Source organism: Octopus sinensis, linkage group LG1, assembly GCF_006345805.1.
Source record: "Octopus sinensis linkage group LG1, ASM634580v1, whole genome shotgun sequence".
Lineage (NCBI taxonomy): Eukaryota > Metazoa > Mollusca > Cephalopoda > Octopoda > Octopodidae > Octopus > Octopus sinensis.
In genome coordinates this window covers 156,014,737-156,032,388 of record NC_042997.1, presented here as the reverse complement: position 1 = coordinate 156,032,388, position 17,652 = coordinate 156,014,737, and the positions used below count along the sequence as shown (strand labels likewise).

Genomic DNA, 17,652 nt, shown 5'->3' with positions numbered 1-17,652 from the left:
AGAGAGAGAAAGAGTGAGAGTGAATCGGTTTGGAGGAAAGAAAATACTGACTGTGAGAAGAGAGAGAGAGAGAGGAGAGGTGTAAAAGAGAAAGTGAGAATGGAGAGCGATAGAAGATTAGTGAACGGTAGAGATAATCAGATAATAAAAAAAGGTAACAGGAGAGATACGCAGATGTAGAATAGAAATGTAAAAGTAAAGAATGACTAGATAGGGCAGAGAATGAAAAAAAAATGAGAACTCTTTTTAAACAGGAGAAAATAGGAAAGAATAGCAGAGGGACAAAGAGAGAAATAAAGTGGGGAAAAGATAAGGGGTAGCTGGTAAAAAAACTGAAAGCATAGTTGGAGAAAAGATAGTGAAATAGAAAAATAATTCTAAAAAAGCAGATGAAACAATTGAAGGAATAAAAGAAGAATGTGAGAGACGGAAAATTTTGAATGAGGTAAAGGTAGAGTGACGGATGATGAACGGGACAAAGTAGGAGTAAAACTAAGTGTTTGAGAGGTTGAAATGTTTAGAGAAAGTGAGGAAGATAGAACGTGAGTAGAAACAGTTTAGTTATTGAGTGCAGCGACGAGTTGATTAAATGTTACTGAAGCAAGCTGGAATGAGTGGAGTAACACTACTTCCATGAATTGTTTATAGAATGGGCAGAAACTGGAAGTGAGTGAGTGAAAACAGTTCAGTTTAGCGACTAGAAGATAGAGAGATACAGAGAGTGTGAAATATTACAGCAATGAAGTGTATATAAAAAGTAGAGACTGGGAGAGAGTGACTGTAAAGGTTTAGTTACTGAGTGAGTACAAGTGTTGAGAAAACAAATAGAGAGAAAGCGGATGGGAGGGATAGCTAGAGTAAGTGGAACATAACCGCTGAACAGTTCAGAGAGAAGACAGATTGGGAGAATGTGAGTGAAAACAATTCAGTTATTGAGTGAGAGCAAGAGTTAAGAAAACAGAGAGAGAGAGAGAAAGGGGGAGGAGCTATAGTTCGGAGAAATAACATAAACTAGGAGAGTGTGAATGAAAACAGTTTAGTTATTGAGTGAGTGCTGGCGACGAGAAGATAGACAGTTAAGTTAGTTAAAGTGAGAGAGAGAGAGAGAGCTATAGTTAGAGTGAGTGGAGTCCATGCCACAACAGGCAACATTACCTCAGTGAGAGGGACGTCTTGCACGTTCTGCACTGGCACCGACTTGGATGGCAATCTTTACCGCCGATGTGCAGCAAACATGTCTAGCTTCAAACTGGGAATTATTAGACTAGGCAGAGCTGCTGGAAAGGTATGTATTTATTAATACATAGACAATAATAATAATTAATAATTAGAAATGCACTTCCTTTTGAAAAAAACAAACATGTTTGAATAGTTTGCTATGTGAAAAGACGAAAAATGAGGAAACAAAACAATACAACGCTTATGAAAGAAAACATTGAAGCCATAAATACAAGGTTTCTTGTTTTTCCGAATGTGCATTGCACGTGTGTGGATATATATATATGTATATATATATATCTTGGTGTTTTATATATATCTTTTATGATGCTTATTTGTTCAGTGGTTTGTTTTTGTCTGCATCAATCATTTGATCTAGACACCGATATCTCAACTTGCATGTTTGCGTGTATACACATATAATAAATATATTTTCAGAAGTGGAAACGTCGAGTAATAAACAAACAATATATATATATATATATATATATATATATATATATATATATATATATACATACACATACACGCGCGCACATATTCTTCATAAAAATATATCGGTAGATATGCATAGACACGTTTTCTTTATACACACACACACACACACACTATATATATATATATATATATATATATATATATATATATATATATATACATACACACATATACATACATAAATGTATTCTTCATGCAATGTATATATAAAATCAGCTTTTTCATATGTCAGAAAAAAAAGCACTATCTGTCTATCTATCCATAAATATTCGCGTGTGCATACGCGAGTATCTTCATACAATACACATATATACCTACACACAAATGTTGCCTTCATACATACACACTGTTCTTTTTGTTGTTTTTAAGCCATGTGTTTTGAAATGCCTGATGGGCCTCCTTAACAGCAACTTGGAAATCCTGTTTTGTCTCTCGGTTCTTATCCAGGCTCAAACTTCTTGTGCCAACAAACAAACCTCTGCACTGTCCATCTACCTGCTGAAAAAAGCAGCTAAATCACATCTCGCCGTTGGTTGATGTAGTCCGAGGAACACTATGACAAAATGTGGACTGTCAAGTCTTGAATGGTTTTGTTCATAGACTTACCGGATCATGGACGGACTGAGCCTAAATAACCACCATTTACGACGTCTCCAGCCAACTAGTGAAACTACATGTGGTCACTTAACCTCCTAGAAATAGTAGCACTTCCTCCCTCAAATCCCATCGTTTTAAAAAGAAAGGACTTGATAATTTAATCGGTTATAGTGTGTATGAAAGAAAAAGGTGTGATGGTCATGACTGCATCGTGCTAGATCTTCTAGAATAGGAATATGTGGCCTAAACAACAACCTGTCTCCTTTGCCATCACGTTTTCCAGTGCAATGTACTTGCTCTTTTCAGTGATAATTTTATCCATACATCCATGTTGTATATATATACACACACACACACACACACAATTGAAAAAATTTAATTATCATCTTCTTTGCAGAATAATACTTTCAAAGTTGTAAACAATCATATTCTCAGAATCACTCTCTTAATTCTAATCAAAATTTACAACTTTTATCTACTTAAGTGCTTTTCCGGTTCTCTCTTGATGTTTGTTAAACTTTCATTTCTTTTAAAGAATTTTCCATATACATGCATTTTGAAACTTCGTCTAGTTTCTTTGTTAAAACTTTAAACAGATTAATTTCATATTAGATTTTTTAATATTTTTCACATAATAATTAATTAATAATGATTTCTTTCTGAATACGAATATAAGATGCGAAAAGAAAGTGTGACACTTGAACTTAGTCTGGTTCAATTCCAACTTGACGCTCAGTTTTGTTAATTTCTTTTTCTCTCTTTAACATTTAAAACTCCCTTACATGTATTCTTCGAACAATTGTAGTTTGATCATAAATATTTGAATACCTAATTTTTGTTGTTTAAATGTGGATTTCATTTGATTTGTATAGGGTAAAGGATATTGGTCAACTAAATATTTTTGATTTAAATATATCTTCTCTTCTATTATTCAGTTTCATTTTTTAAATATAATGTGGTACATTTTTCAAAATTTCCATCATTATATATATATATATATATATATAATCTGTGTGTGTGTACTTAATGTTGATATTATGCCCCATAGTTTGTTTTTTTTTCTTTTCAATTTCAATACTTTCGTTAACAAAGAATGGTGGGTTATTTTTCCTGTTTAGGACCCAGCTCCACTCTGATCCAGAGCAAAATCTATGATCAGAGGTGTTCCAACTATAACCATCCCAAATTTTATCAGTGTCTGGGACTACATTATACAATGTGTTCTTTATATATATATATGAAGAGAGATTCTGTCATTTGATGGTGATTTTGTTGCCTCTTCAAACAAGCCAAACGACCTCCTTGGTTTCAATAAAATATTTGGCATGAGGTTGAAAAATAGTCGCAAACTATAAATTCGTTATGTCGTTCGGAAAAGTGAATTCTAACATCATTTCACTGTTTTATTAAGTTTTCCGCAGCCTTTGATTAATTTTCTCCAGTCGTCCTCGGATTTTGGTTTCTTTTCTAGAAAATAGTTTGTTTAATGATGTTGAACCCTGACCGAATCTAAGGTGTTCAAGCCATGAATCATTCCGTCTTTTTCAGCAATAGCGTGTCTCGGCCCAAATTATCTAATGTCTCTTTTATTCTTCTTTCTTTTGAAACGGTAGGGGGTGATCTGAATGAAATTTTGCTATTTTCAGCATGATTTTCAGCATGTCAAGCAATCATATACAGGTTCTCCCGCTGGCTGGAAGTTTATTTTGTATTCAATGCATGTATGCGCTGTGCTGGTTGTTCCGACAGAAAGTGGACTAAATTTCAATGGGATAAAAAATTGAATGTGTCACCGGTTCTATTAATAAAGCAGTTAATCATTGCTGTTTGTTGACTGGTCTATTTTATTAGTCCTGCTAGCAACTGGACGTTGTTACGTCTACGACAAAACGCCTCCAGTTAACCTTGTCTCTGCTTACTCATTTACTTTTTAATTATTACACTATTATTGCTTTCATTGTTACTTTTATTGCATTTCGCATTCATTTAGTAGTATATCTTGCAATGAGTTTATAGGAAAGGATAAAGTTTTTTTTCTCTTTTTTTTTTATTATCTCTTTGCATGTATGCTATTGTGTAAGAGTTAACTTTTTACCGTTTCTCCTCTCAGGATTGCTAAGCCAAGTGTCATGTCAATATAGTTGACTAATATTCTTCTTAGAAAATGTGGCCTGTGTTCGTAACACCGTTCTGGCTGTTGCAGTCGGACATACAGTACGTTCATTAACGTTATTTGTATAATATCGGCGAAAATTGAGATTGTGTGCCATCAATAGTTTTCTGTCTTGTTTTGATAACTTGGCCGACCATCTCACAGCTTGCTTACAAAACTCAATCGAAACCATATCCTCCAGCAGATATTCCGGTCTCTCTAATGACAGAAAATACAGTTAGGTTAATTTTATAAAATCGCTATTATTGATATTGTTATTCTCTTTAGTATATTTTTCAAATAAACAATATATTTTTGTCCTATTAAATTTTTGATGTTCACACGAAAACGTTCCAAAATTTCTTGTGTAAATTTACTTTCCTTCTTGTTCGAACCAGGGAAGGATGTCCACGCGATCACTCGACATGCTAGAAAGAACCAAATTTCCCTAGAATCACACTTTGTCTTTGAAGAAGGAAGAAAACGTTAGATGATATAATGGAGTAAACTCAAAAGATGGAAATATCAAAGCTAGAACAGCATTTTCCCCTAGATTATTCGATTAGGACTGAGTTGGAGTTGGCTGTTATCTTGTGATGTGGCATATGTCTTAAAGAAGCCAAACACTTGTTTGACTGTATTTATCTTTCTCTACACCCTCGTTGAGACACAACTGACATGCAAACCACATACTGCTAATGCTCTATAGGTTTAATCATATTATATACACCCTTTAAGAGTCGATAAAATAAGTACTTGGATCAATTCAAACGAGTGTTCACACCAGTGTTTATGTTAAAAATGATTACCATTTTGTGTTGTCTTTGTTCACTGCTTTTTCCTTTTTTTATTTTTTTTAGAGCTGTTTATTTGCAATCCGAGAAACCAAACTAATTAAAAGGATCTCTGTTATTCAAAATTAAATATAGTTCGTTAAAAGGGATGGTGGTTGAACCTAAGGAACATCACGTGTGTGTGTAGATCCATTTTGATGCCAAATGAATAGGCAGGAAAACATTTCTCTCTAATGCTTTCCAGGTTGTATTGTTCTCAATGCGTTTCTTTTCTGTTTTTCTGTATTCGAATAGCTTTAAAAGAGAATGTTCTATTAGTCTGCTTATTATATAGCTTTATTAAGTATTTTAATTTATCTGGAATTAAAAGAAAATTCGTTCAGTATGCAATAAAAGAACTATAATCAGTTATTATTTTTTATGTGTGTATCAGGCCTGGGTTGATTATTTCTCCGGTACGTACCTGCTACTATTATAGATTTCTGTTTATACACTATGAAGCTTGCGGCAGTATATTACTCACATTCTTGGTGTTTATAATTCTCGTGTCTAGTTGAAAGTTCGGTTCGGCCAGATTTATTGGCAATCGGATACTTTTCACATATTACCGCCCACTTAATCTTCCAGTATGCAGTTGTCTTTTCCCCCTGTGTTTCAGTTCTGTTCACGCAAATCCCTTTCCTTTGATTTTTATATGGTATATGCCACTTACTCTCCTCGCTTTCTCGTTCTTTCTTTCTTTAGCTTCACGTCTTAAGATCACCCAAAGACAGGATTATGGCGAGTCTTTCAGCAGGAATTGTTGATAATTATTGGAAAAAAGATTTGTGACATCCAAGTTTCTCATATATTGCTTTATTCTCACTTTTCTGTGATTATTGAGGGAAACTATAATTGAATGTAGTCTTTCTATTAGAAAACGCTATTGCCGACTGAAGTTTGCTGCTCTGTGTATCACAACCAACATAAATTGCCTTCTCTCGGAGTTATTAACTCCAACGTTTATTTTAAGATTACTTAAACCATCTATTTAATTATCATGGACATCGTTCTGTACCAAAGAAAATGAGAAAGGCGATATAAAATATAGTTCAGTAATTATATTTCCTTAGGTTCTTTATATTTATTTAAATAGAAGCGGTCGTTTACAAAGTATAGAAATATTTTTTCCAATGTATAATTGTTGGGATTGTAATTTAATAAATGCGATAGCTTTTAATAAAATAAATAATTAACATTCGGAATTTCTTTTACAAAAGCAATTTAGTTTAAGTTTTACATTTACATTTGTGTGGCTTAAATATATATAAAAAATCGAAATAGATAACGATGTTTTTCAGTATTAAGCACAAAGGATTCATGTATTATTGGAGAAAAGCATTTCTATCTCGGAGAAGACGAATAATTGAACTTGTTTATAACTAGAGGGTTATCATTTTATTGGCCAACATATTTTGTCTTTGTCCAATGCCAAGATCAGCATGTATTATAATGTACGGTCGGGTAATCTGCACTATTGAATAATAAATAATTACTCCAGCGCCTTCTATGCGCTCCGTTGCACCACGCTTAAACCGTGACCTGTGCACTGGCCTGAACTATTCTAGTTGTTCAAACGCATTCTCTCTACTTCTCCTTCCATGGTACTACTTTCTGTTTTGTTGCTCTGCCATTTACTTAACATACCATTACTTTACCTTTCTCTATCATTTCACCATTTCCATAGCTTTTAGAATTTTTGGTATTTCACTTCTCACATCTCGTGGCTTTCTAAGTAAGCATGTCTAATGTGGTCGCGACTGAAATGTTTATCTTTTGATATACATTGTTATTAATGCCGTCAGACTTTCTGTTAATTAATTTATAAACCGCGCTTTTTAATAGGAAATGCTAGTTATTTGTAGCTAATATCATTTATGAAGGATAGGAGTTAAGTTCTGCTATTAAATAAGTTAAAGAATATTCAGTACTTGTAAGAAATAAATAACACTGCTAATTTTAAATACACGTTGTCTATATACTCAGTTCTTGCCTCTCAACCATGCAAAGAGAGAGGAGGAGTTCCTTAACTTAATTTTTGTTTTGCAAAGTCTTTATTTAATCCCCCAAATTTCTGCTCTTGTTAGCAGAATCGATAGAGAATCAGATAAAATCCTTTGCAGTTTTTCTTTCTGTGTTCAAAATCCCAGAAAGGCTAGAATGTAAAAAATGTCTTTTGGCCTTTTTTTCCGGCACTTTACAATCTGAATTCAAATTTCACTAAGGTCAGCTTTGCCTTTTACTTCACTGTTGTCAATAAAATTAAGTACCAAGTATTGTTGATCCCTTCTTCTCAGAATTACTGGCTTTGTACCTAAATCAGAAATCATTAATATAAGGGTGGTAAGTTGCAGAATCATTTGAATATCAGAGAAATGCTTTGTAGTACATGGTCCAGCTATTTTCATTCATCATCATCATCGCTTAACGTCACCTTCCATCAGTTTTGCTTTTATCCCTCAAAGATTGATAAAATATAGTGTCAGTCAATGTAATTTTCCCTCAAAATCCTGCCCTTGTGCCTAAATCAGAAACCATTATTATTATTATTTCCATCTCTGCCTTTCATCCTTTCAAAGTCAACAAAATAAAGTTCCACTACATACCAGTTGATGTAATCAACTAATGCTCTCTCCAAAATCTTTGGCTTTGTCTGTGTTAGAAACAGTATTATTATTATAAACTAGAGGAAGGCTGAGAGCTGACAAAATCATTAGTGTCCCAGACAAAATGGTTCATGACACTTCTTGTGGCTTTACATTCCAAGTTCAAATTCTGACGTGTTCAACTTTGTCTTTCATTCTTTAGAGGTCAATGAAATAAGTACCAATTGAGCACTGGGACCAATGCTATTGACTAGCTGTCCTCCCCAAGTTGCTGGCCTTGTGGCAAAAATTAGAATTATTATAAACAAGAATAATACAATAAAATAGATATTAAGTATATTTCAATGTTTCTTGTCTCTGATTTTAAGAATATTTTGATTTGTCTTGTGGGTCTTTTTTTTTTTTTAACTTTGTCTTATATGTAGCAAATTAGTTTTGCTATTGCTGTTGAAGTTTAAATAATAGCAATTCTGCCCATTCTGTTAGAACAAAGAAATGTTTTGTTGTGGAGTTTTAATGTTCTTTAAGCTAGATTAAATCACCAATGTTTTGTTTTTTTCTTTTTGCAGAAACAGTTATCTCAGACAAGATTAACTGAAAGAAGAATTTCTTTTGTTTTATAAGTTATATAGAAAAATAATAATGGTTTATTTTGATGACAAATCTGAAATGTTCTTCGTATTTTCAGCTCAGGATATTTCAGAATTTTTTCTACTTCTTTCTTGAACACATCGTGATTATGTAGGTTGATAACATTATCCCAACTACAAATATTGGTTTGCAGATTAAGCTTCCACATGATGCTGATTAAACTTTAAAATGATGCCAGGTGGTATTTATTATTTCAATACAAAAAGTGTTTCAGCTAGAACAGGCAATGTTATTTGCCTCATATCATAGTGCTGTTGCATTATCATTAAACTATCTTTAGTAAGAGAAAAGAAAAAAAAAAAACCTTTATTTTAAATATTCAACATTTCCTATAGCTATCATTTCAAAGTTGTTGAGACTCTGAAAAGCTAAACCAGGTCAGTTACCTTATGTGTCTTTTATTATTTATCAGCTAGTGATCTGCAGTAGTTGAACCAGGTTTAATTATTTACACTACATAGGTATGATTCACTATTCTCTTCAGTGAAATAAGTATTTGTTATATGTTAAATTCTCTTTCATAAACTATCCCCTTCTATGCAAAAATTAACCTTATAAGAAAAGAAATTTATATATTAATAGTTGGTTTGGAGTAGTGCAAGGGTTACAACTTGAGCCAGTGCGATAACCTCTACATGGTTAACTTTAACCACAAGAAAAAACATGCAAATTTCCCTAAATCAAACACGCACTTTTGTCTTTGAAAAAAAATGGCAGACTCATTTGACTCTGTAGTCCTAAGTATGCAAAATGAGATGGTTGCAGCTACAATGCATTTGATAATGGGTTTGCTCATCAGAACTGAGCTGGTGCCAAACAACAACAACCAGTCTGTCTGTCTGGGTTTTTAAATTATGTTGTTGCAGTCACATATTGTAATTCTTTTTGTAAAATTCTGTGCTGAAAGAACTATTCTTTATTATCTAACATCATATTTCGAGTTTATACTATTACTTTTTGTGTGTGTTCACCATAGATGTTTAAATAAACAATTTTAGTTATACCCTAACTGGGAATTCTGGTTTGCCATTTATGGTTACAGTCATTGGACCCCAGTACTTATTGTAGTCTGGTACTTATTTTATTGAATGGCTTTTACAACTTGACCACTCATATATCTCCTCTATAGAAAGATAACTGGGCTTGTCCCTCTTTCACATTTTAGCCTCTTGATACCTGGCACAGAACAATAATCTCTCCCCTTCTCAAATAACCTACCTTCTCAGGAGGCTTTTTCTTTTCTCCTTCTCACACTTTTCTTGTCTTGCAAGTTACTATGCAACCTCACATGTGCTGGTGATATGGAAAGTGGTTGGTATTGGGAAGAGCATCTAGCCATAGAAACCATATCAGAGCTGACATTGGAGCTTGGCACAGCCTTGTGACTTGCCAGATTCTATCAAACCATCCAACCCATGACAGCATGGAAAACATGTGTTATACAATGACTATGATGATGATAATGTACACAAGCAAACAAATACACACTTGTCTATTCAATACCAAATTTCATTCAGAAGGTATTGTTCATCCCAAGGCTATGGTAGAAGACATTTGGTCAGAGTGCAATTGAACACAGAACCATGTCATGGTGAAATGAACCATATAGCCATGCTTACACCAATGCCAGGATTTTTTGATAAGGAAGACACAATACATCTTTGGAACTTGTTACTGTTTATTTTATCTTTTACCATTCACTTATTTCAGTCATTGGACTGTGGTCAGGTTGAGGCATTATCTTGAAGAGTTTAGCCCAGGGTTTCTCAACCACATTTTATTTATTGACCCCTTTGATTTCTATTTTATTTTGGTGGACCTCCATAGCTATTCGATTTTTAAAAACTAGTTTTATAGAAATTCCCTTTCAGAAATGTTTTTCCCACATTCACTTATGTAGATTGAGCTATGTAAAATGTTAGAGAAAGAAACCTAGCTGTTTCTTGCAATATATACCAATACATATATCTAAATCAATTTTTTTCAGGGGCCCTTAAAATACTATTGGGGATCCCCAATTTGTTATTTTGTTGTGTTGACTCCGCCAAAATCTTATATGGATCCTGGTTGAGAACCACTGGTTTAGCCCAGGGGTGGGGAAACTTTTTAGTGTGGTAGGCAAAAATTTCCAAAGAAAAAGATCCACGGGTGGATTACAAATTCTAACTTTTTATGTCTGTAAATCTTGTATATATCTATGTTTAATTCGAGACATTAATGCCACCATTGAATTTAGGACGTTCGTATTACTTATGAGGTATTCTATATTTTTCAGCTAGAGTGTAGTTGGGTCTCAAGGGGGTGGTAGCAATATGTGTTTTATAGTGAAAACAAAATTTCCATTCAAATAGCAATCACCGGACGATTTTCTATTTGAGTCTAACTGTATTAAGTCATAGTGGAAATGTGACCTATTGTTGCAAATAGGCATACAAATACTGTATAAATTTTATAATTGAAAAATTTCCTATATTTTGTACATACAAGTATACCAGCCTATAGGCGCAATAAAATGGGCTCGCAGGTATAATTGCATCAAGGGGCAGGGATTAGCCAAACAAATTGACCCTAGTGCATATTTTTTTTAAAATCTGGTATTATTTTGTTGGTCACTTTTGCTAAATCGCTAAGTTATGGCACTGTAAACAAACCAACACCAGTTATCAAACGGTGGTGGTGGTGGGATACAAGCAAAAAAACATATGCATGTATACATATATGATGAGCTTCCACACAGTTTCTGTTTACTAAATTCACTCACAAGACATTTGTCAGCCTGGGGTTATTGTAGAAGATGCTGTGCAGTGGGACTGAAACTGAGTTTACACAGTTGCAAAGCAAGCTTATTTACCACATGACCTACCTGTACCTGTTAGTAACATCATTCTACAGCTCTTCATGTATTTGAGTTTGGAGTCTTGATGATTTCTTAGATATACACAGATGCACATTTCATTTATAGTTCTAGTTGTTTAGAAGTTTTAAGCTTTTGAGGAATTTACCACTTTTTGAGTTGTTTGTTAACCCTTTTGATACCAACTCACCTAAGACTGTCCCTGCTCCTTTGATACAAATTTCCAATTTAAAAGTTACCTAAATTAAAAGCTTCCATTAAAATTCCATGTTAATTTATGTTCCAAGCACTAACTTAATAATGATGAAATTTTTTAACGAAATTCTTCTTTCTTTGTGAAATTAATAGAAACAAAAGCAGAATTATGGTAATGAAAGGGTTAGAGATGGAAAACTGTTTTGATTTCATATACCTTTATCTATTTTTTGTTTCAGTCATTGGACTGTGGCCATGCTGGGGTGCCATCTTGAAGGGTTTTAACCCTTTCATTACCAACCCGGCTGAAACTGGCTCTGTAGTACAAATGTCTTGTTTTCATAAATTTTGAATTAAAATCTTCTACCAAACCTTAGTCACAATTTATGTTCCTAATACTAGCTTAATGGTAACTAAGTTATTTTACTAAATTCTTTGTTATATTTAAAGTAATTGAAAGAAACACAGAGCATCTCAAAATAAATACAGTAACGAAAGGGTTAATCAAAGAAATCCACTCCAGTACTTATGTTTTTTTGTTTTTTTAAGTCTGGTACTTTATAGGCCTCTTTTGCTGAACTGCTAGGTTACTAGTACATAAACAAATACCAGTTGTTAGATGGTAGTGGTGATGGAAACAAATCTATTAATTTATAAATTAAGAATTTTTTGTTTCATCTTACAGTTTGGTAAAGTAACAATTATTTTCTGTTCATGTAATTGTTAATTTTAACTGTTGTATTTCAGCTGTAGCTGCTGAAACATATATATCTAGTGAAATATGGGAAAATAATTGTTTAAAAGATAAGATCTACTATTTGATTATATATCACTTAAGCAGCTGAACAAGTCATTACTACAAATATGAACGAAGTTTAAGTTACTGCTTTGATGCTAACATATATTAACCTCTATTAGAGCTATAGTTTACAAGGCAGGACATGTTCAGGTGACTTGTTTTGTTGTCATAATAATTTAGATTTATATATATATTTTTTCTAATTTTAGCCAGCTTCTTAAATGTTGTTGGTTAAATATATACTCTGATTGGTAGTTGCTAGCCACTTCCTGTTAATGTTAGATAGAAAAGCCATGCAACATAAACTAAGTCCAACTATTTTTGTTACAATACACTTGTTTCCTCTTTAAAATGGTCAAGCACTTAGTCATTTAAACATCAAACTTTCCACTGAGGTATTATTTTTTGAAAAATAATGTAAAGTTAATATTTAATTTATCTCTTATTCTTTATTTGCTTCAGTTGTTGGAGTATGGCCATGCTGGGGCACCTCCTTGAGTTTTAGTTGAACAAATCAACCCCATTTTCTTTTTCTTTTTTAAATCTGGTAATGTCAAGCAGTGACAGGGGACACACACACACACACACACAGCTTACTTCCACACTGCTTCCATCTTTGTCAAATTTACTCACAAGGCATTAGCCAGCCTAGGGCTATAGTAGAAGACACTTGCCCAAGGTGCTATGCAATGGGACTGAACCTGAAACCACATGATTGCAAAACAAGCTTCTTAACCATACAACCTTGCCTGCATTTAAATAAAGTAGAAGAAAAAATATATTTGTATGTATTTGAGTTGGATGAATTGATTTCTTTCTACTTATTTAGTAATATTCAACTTTTCCTGAGAATTTTTTGAGGATAAATAAATAAAAATCAAATGAATAAAAACAATGCTTAGTATGTTTTTTTTATTTTTAATATAAACATGACTTGCCTAGATTAAGGACAATGGTCATCAAGTGGTTCAAGGACCATGGCTGAGTCACATTTTACTTCTCTAAATCTAATTAGCTCTCAGAAAACTGGCCAAAGGAATTGCTACTTCATGGGTGCTTATGTAGTGCTACGTATGTTAATTAGAAGTGGAGGAGGGTGTGTTGGAAATATCTAAGCTCTTAATCTTTCTTTTTTCTTTCTCATTGACATTATTTTTGAAAAATTTTCAAAGCCATTTAACACATCATGAAAATACAAATAATGTGGCATGTCCTCTGGAAATTCGATTTTTAAAACCAGTAAATAGTTTTAGTTATAAAATTATTTTTTCTACATGCTTCAAATAGGTTAATTATTTTTGAGAAGTTTTTTTTTTTTTTTGTCATAGATGTGGCTGTGTGGTAAAAAAACTTGCTTCTCAGCCACATCGTTCTCAGTTCAGTCCCATTGTGTGGCACCTTGGGCAAGTGTCTTCTACTATAAGCGTTGAGCCAACCAGAGCCTTATGAGTGGATTTGGTTAATGGAAACTGAAAGAAGTCATGTATGTGTGTGTCTTTGTGTTTGCCCCCACCCCCCACCCCACTGCTTCACAACTGGTGTTGGCGTATTTATGTCCCTGTAACTTAGCAGTTCAGCAAGAGATCAATAAAAGTACTCGGCTTAAGAAAATTAAATACTGGAATCAATTCATTTGACTTAAAATTCTTCAAGGTGGTACCCCAGCATGGCCACAGTCCAATGACTTAAACAAATAAAAGACAGAAGATAAAAAAAATCTTAAACAAATGAGAGAAGCAAGTGTGTATACTATTCTTACAGTTCTGTAGTTCTTTCTAATACCACGGCCATAGTATGATGCCACAGTAAAAATCTGCTAGCTGTAGCACTTAATTCTGTTTATATAACCCAAATATTCATGTGTAATTATTTAGTCTGCTCCATTTAGACTAAATAGGTCTCTATAAAGGAGCAATTAACAAGATAAGATTTTTTTATCACTTCATATTTGTCAAGGAATTACTTTTACTGAAATTTTGAATTTTCCATTAAAAAATTGAGGTTTAAAAAATAATGTTTCTTAAGATTTGTTTTCTAATAATCCCTGTGATATTGCCCACTTTGAAGATGGATTCTTTGTTTATTTAATCTTAAAATTACATGTTTAAGCTCTTCAAAATACATTTTTACTTTATTTATGCAATGTTTTGAAGTCAGCCACTGTTCCAGTTGAGATTCACCCTTACACATTTTCTAAAAAAAATTATTTCTAGTATTTATCATCATCATCATTTAATGTCCATTTTTCATGCTGGCATGGATTGGTTGGCTTGACTGGAGCTGACCTGCTGAAGGGCTGTTCAGGCTCTCTGTCTCTTTTGGCATGGTTTCTACAGCTGGATGCCCTTCCTAATGCCACCCACTTTACAGAGTGTATTAGCTACTTTTACACAGCACCTACAAGCCTGTGAGATTAGGGGTGTTCAGCTGGAGAGGGTTGCAAGGATAACCTGCGAGCCTGTATGCAAGGGCAACCACACTTTTACTTAGCTTGATGTGTCTTTTCAAGCACAGCAGAGAGAGAGAGAGATAAAGATGCAAATAAATAAAACTGCTTGGGTTAGATGTACAAAATATACATACATGTATACATGTAGAGAGAAAGCAAAGACTGAAAATATTCAGACAATGAGTATTCATGTATAAATATATAGATATTTATAAACTAACTGAGCAAACTTATACAGAGTACAAAGGCACAGTAAATTAAAGGAGAAGGTATGATGTTAAAGGTCTGACAGCTGTTTCTGGGGAGCTCAAATCATTTGAGTGCTACTGTTTTCTATATTGAGCATCTCTAAATTTCTTCTGTTTGTGCCAAAATTATCCACTCATTCATGAATCATATATATATGATCCACAATACTTTCTTATAAGCTTCCTACACCTCTGCAGTCATTTATTCTGATTTATTCTATTTTATTTACTGATGTGAATTTTAGTTTTGTTAACCTCAATCATAATATTACTGTAGACAATCTTTCAATAGCCATACATTAACTGTAACTATATTTAACATTTCTAACACCCACCTTCCAAGATAGCTTGCAGTCATATTTGAATTCAAATCTTGAACTGCAATATCATTATTACAGGAAAGATAGTAGATTTCATTGGTTAAATAGTATTAATGTCAAAAGTTAATTGTTTAGCCTCTAAACTTCTCAATTCTTGGTTATTAAAATTAGGTAATAAATTTTGTGTTGAATATTTTTTGCATAAACAAATTTTTTGGTAAAAGAATATCCTAGTGAAACCGTTGTTTGTGTGTGTCATTTATTTCTTCAGTGAAGGTGGAGCTAGTGTCTTAGCCTTTATACATATATATGTATATACACATATACGTAAATACATGCATATATATGAATGTGTATATATATATATATATATATATTATACTTTGTGTGTACTATGTCAGTACTTAATTTGACCTGCTCCATTATTAATTTGGATTCAAACATCCCTTTAGCCAGCTGCAAATTTCCTCTTTCAATCCCCTAATTAACACTAACTTCCTTACATAAACACACATTTCAACATCATTACTCATATGAACTTCCCCAAGTTTTTTTGTTTTTCATATGTCGCTAGTTAGAGCATTAGTATCCTATGTCCATTATCTTTCTTAATTATTTTTGACAGACAAGTGGAAAATGGTTTGAGGCTTAATGTTTCTCTTCTCTACTTGAAGACAGAAAGAAATACAGGAAAGGAAAAAGCTCACTATTGACACAGTGTGATACACACACACACACACACACTTTTATGTCTGTGTATGTATATATATATATGTCTGTAGTTTTAAATTGGAGTAAGCCATATCATGTATATATACCATACAATAAATGTAGCTGCATTTTTGCATTTTAATGATGTAATCCAAATAATACTTCCTTTCCTTCAGATCCATTAATAAGTTTTGTGTCCAAGTAGTTTCCTCAATAAGAAAACTCTCATGAGGGTTGTTTTAAAGCTTTTATTTTTCATTGGTGTTCAATTTTTTTAATCTGATAAAATATTTATTGGCAAAGTGGCTGAGTTCTTTTCAAGTGCTGGACCTCACAGAGACAGTGACTGAGACCTTTGGCATTATCATTGCTTGAGAAGACCCACCAAGCCAAGTAAAGTCGCAGTTGTGGCAGATCCCAGTGTCACGCAAATGGCACCTGTACTGGTGGCACATAAAAGCATCCATTACACTCTCAGTTTGGTTGGCATGAGGAAGGGCATCCAGCCATAGAAAACCCTGCTAAATCAGACTGGAGTCTGGTGCAGCCTTCCAGTTTACCGGTCAAACCATCCAACCCATGCCAGCATGGGCAATGGACATTAAATGATGATAATGATGGCTACATTTCTTGAAATTTTAGGAAAATTATCATTGATCTTAAGATAAATTTTACAAAATGTTTAATATAGTAAATAAATTAACCTTAACAAGTTCTTCACTGCTATTAAATAATTTCTCTGAACCTAAGTAATGAAAAACAATAATGACAGGATAATCGTTGATTGATTTGCTGTAGGTATGCTCGAGCAAATCAGAGCAGGGCTCTTCAATGGCTACACCTGGATTTGGCCATAGTTGTGCTTGAACAAAGTAAAGAAAGGTTACACCAAATTGGTAAAAGATAGGAAATAATTTCTTGTCAATTTGAAGGGGCTACTACTGGTCAAGTTAACCCTTTCGTTACTGTATTTATTTTGAGATGCTCTGTGTTTCTTTCAATTATTTTAAATATAACAAAGAATTTAGTAAAATAACTTAGTTATCATTAGGAACATAAATTGTGACTAAGGTTTGGTGGAAGATTTTAATTCAAAACTTATGAAAACAAGACATTTGTACTCAGAGCCAGAGCTGGTTTCAGCCGGGTTGGTAACGAAAGGGTTAAAAACCACAGTTTATAGGTAGTGTTGGTGTTGATTTGTAAGAGAACATTTCCTTTTCTTTCATTTATAACATATCTGATTTCATTATTTCCTGATGGAAGTGTGTATGTGATGTTCTTGACTTAATATAACAGTTCAGGTGAACTAACAAAGTATTGGTTGTTGTATGTTAGAGAAATGTCAGTGTGTGAACATTCATTATGAATGAAGTATGCAAGATGGATGAAAACATAGCATGAGTCATCTATATAAAATGGTAATATTTATCCCCACATAAGTGTGGATGTTCTGTTGGAACAAACTATACTGCGGCAGTTACTGTGAGAGAACTTCCCATATTGATTCTTGATACAAAA

At 33.3% G+C, this 17,652-nt stretch overlaps 1 protein-coding gene across 2 annotated transcripts in view; it reads left to right on the top strand.

Annotated features, from left to right (window-relative positions):
- Positions 1 to 532: 532 nt before the first annotated feature.
- LOC115218761 (zinc finger MYND domain-containing protein 19) overlaps positions 533 to 17,652 on the top strand; it is a 223,393-nt gene continuing 206,273 nt past the window's right edge. The window contains exon 1 of one of the 2 annotated variants that reach the window (XM_029788695.2): positions 533 to 1,285. In XM_029788695.2, the coding sequence (XP_029644555.1) occupies positions 1,235 to 1,285 (51 nt within the window). In that variant the 5' untranslated portion in view covers positions 533 to 1,234. The remainder of the gene's footprint in view (positions 1,286 to 17,652) is intronic. The other variant, XM_029788687.2, reaches the window with a different exon arrangement.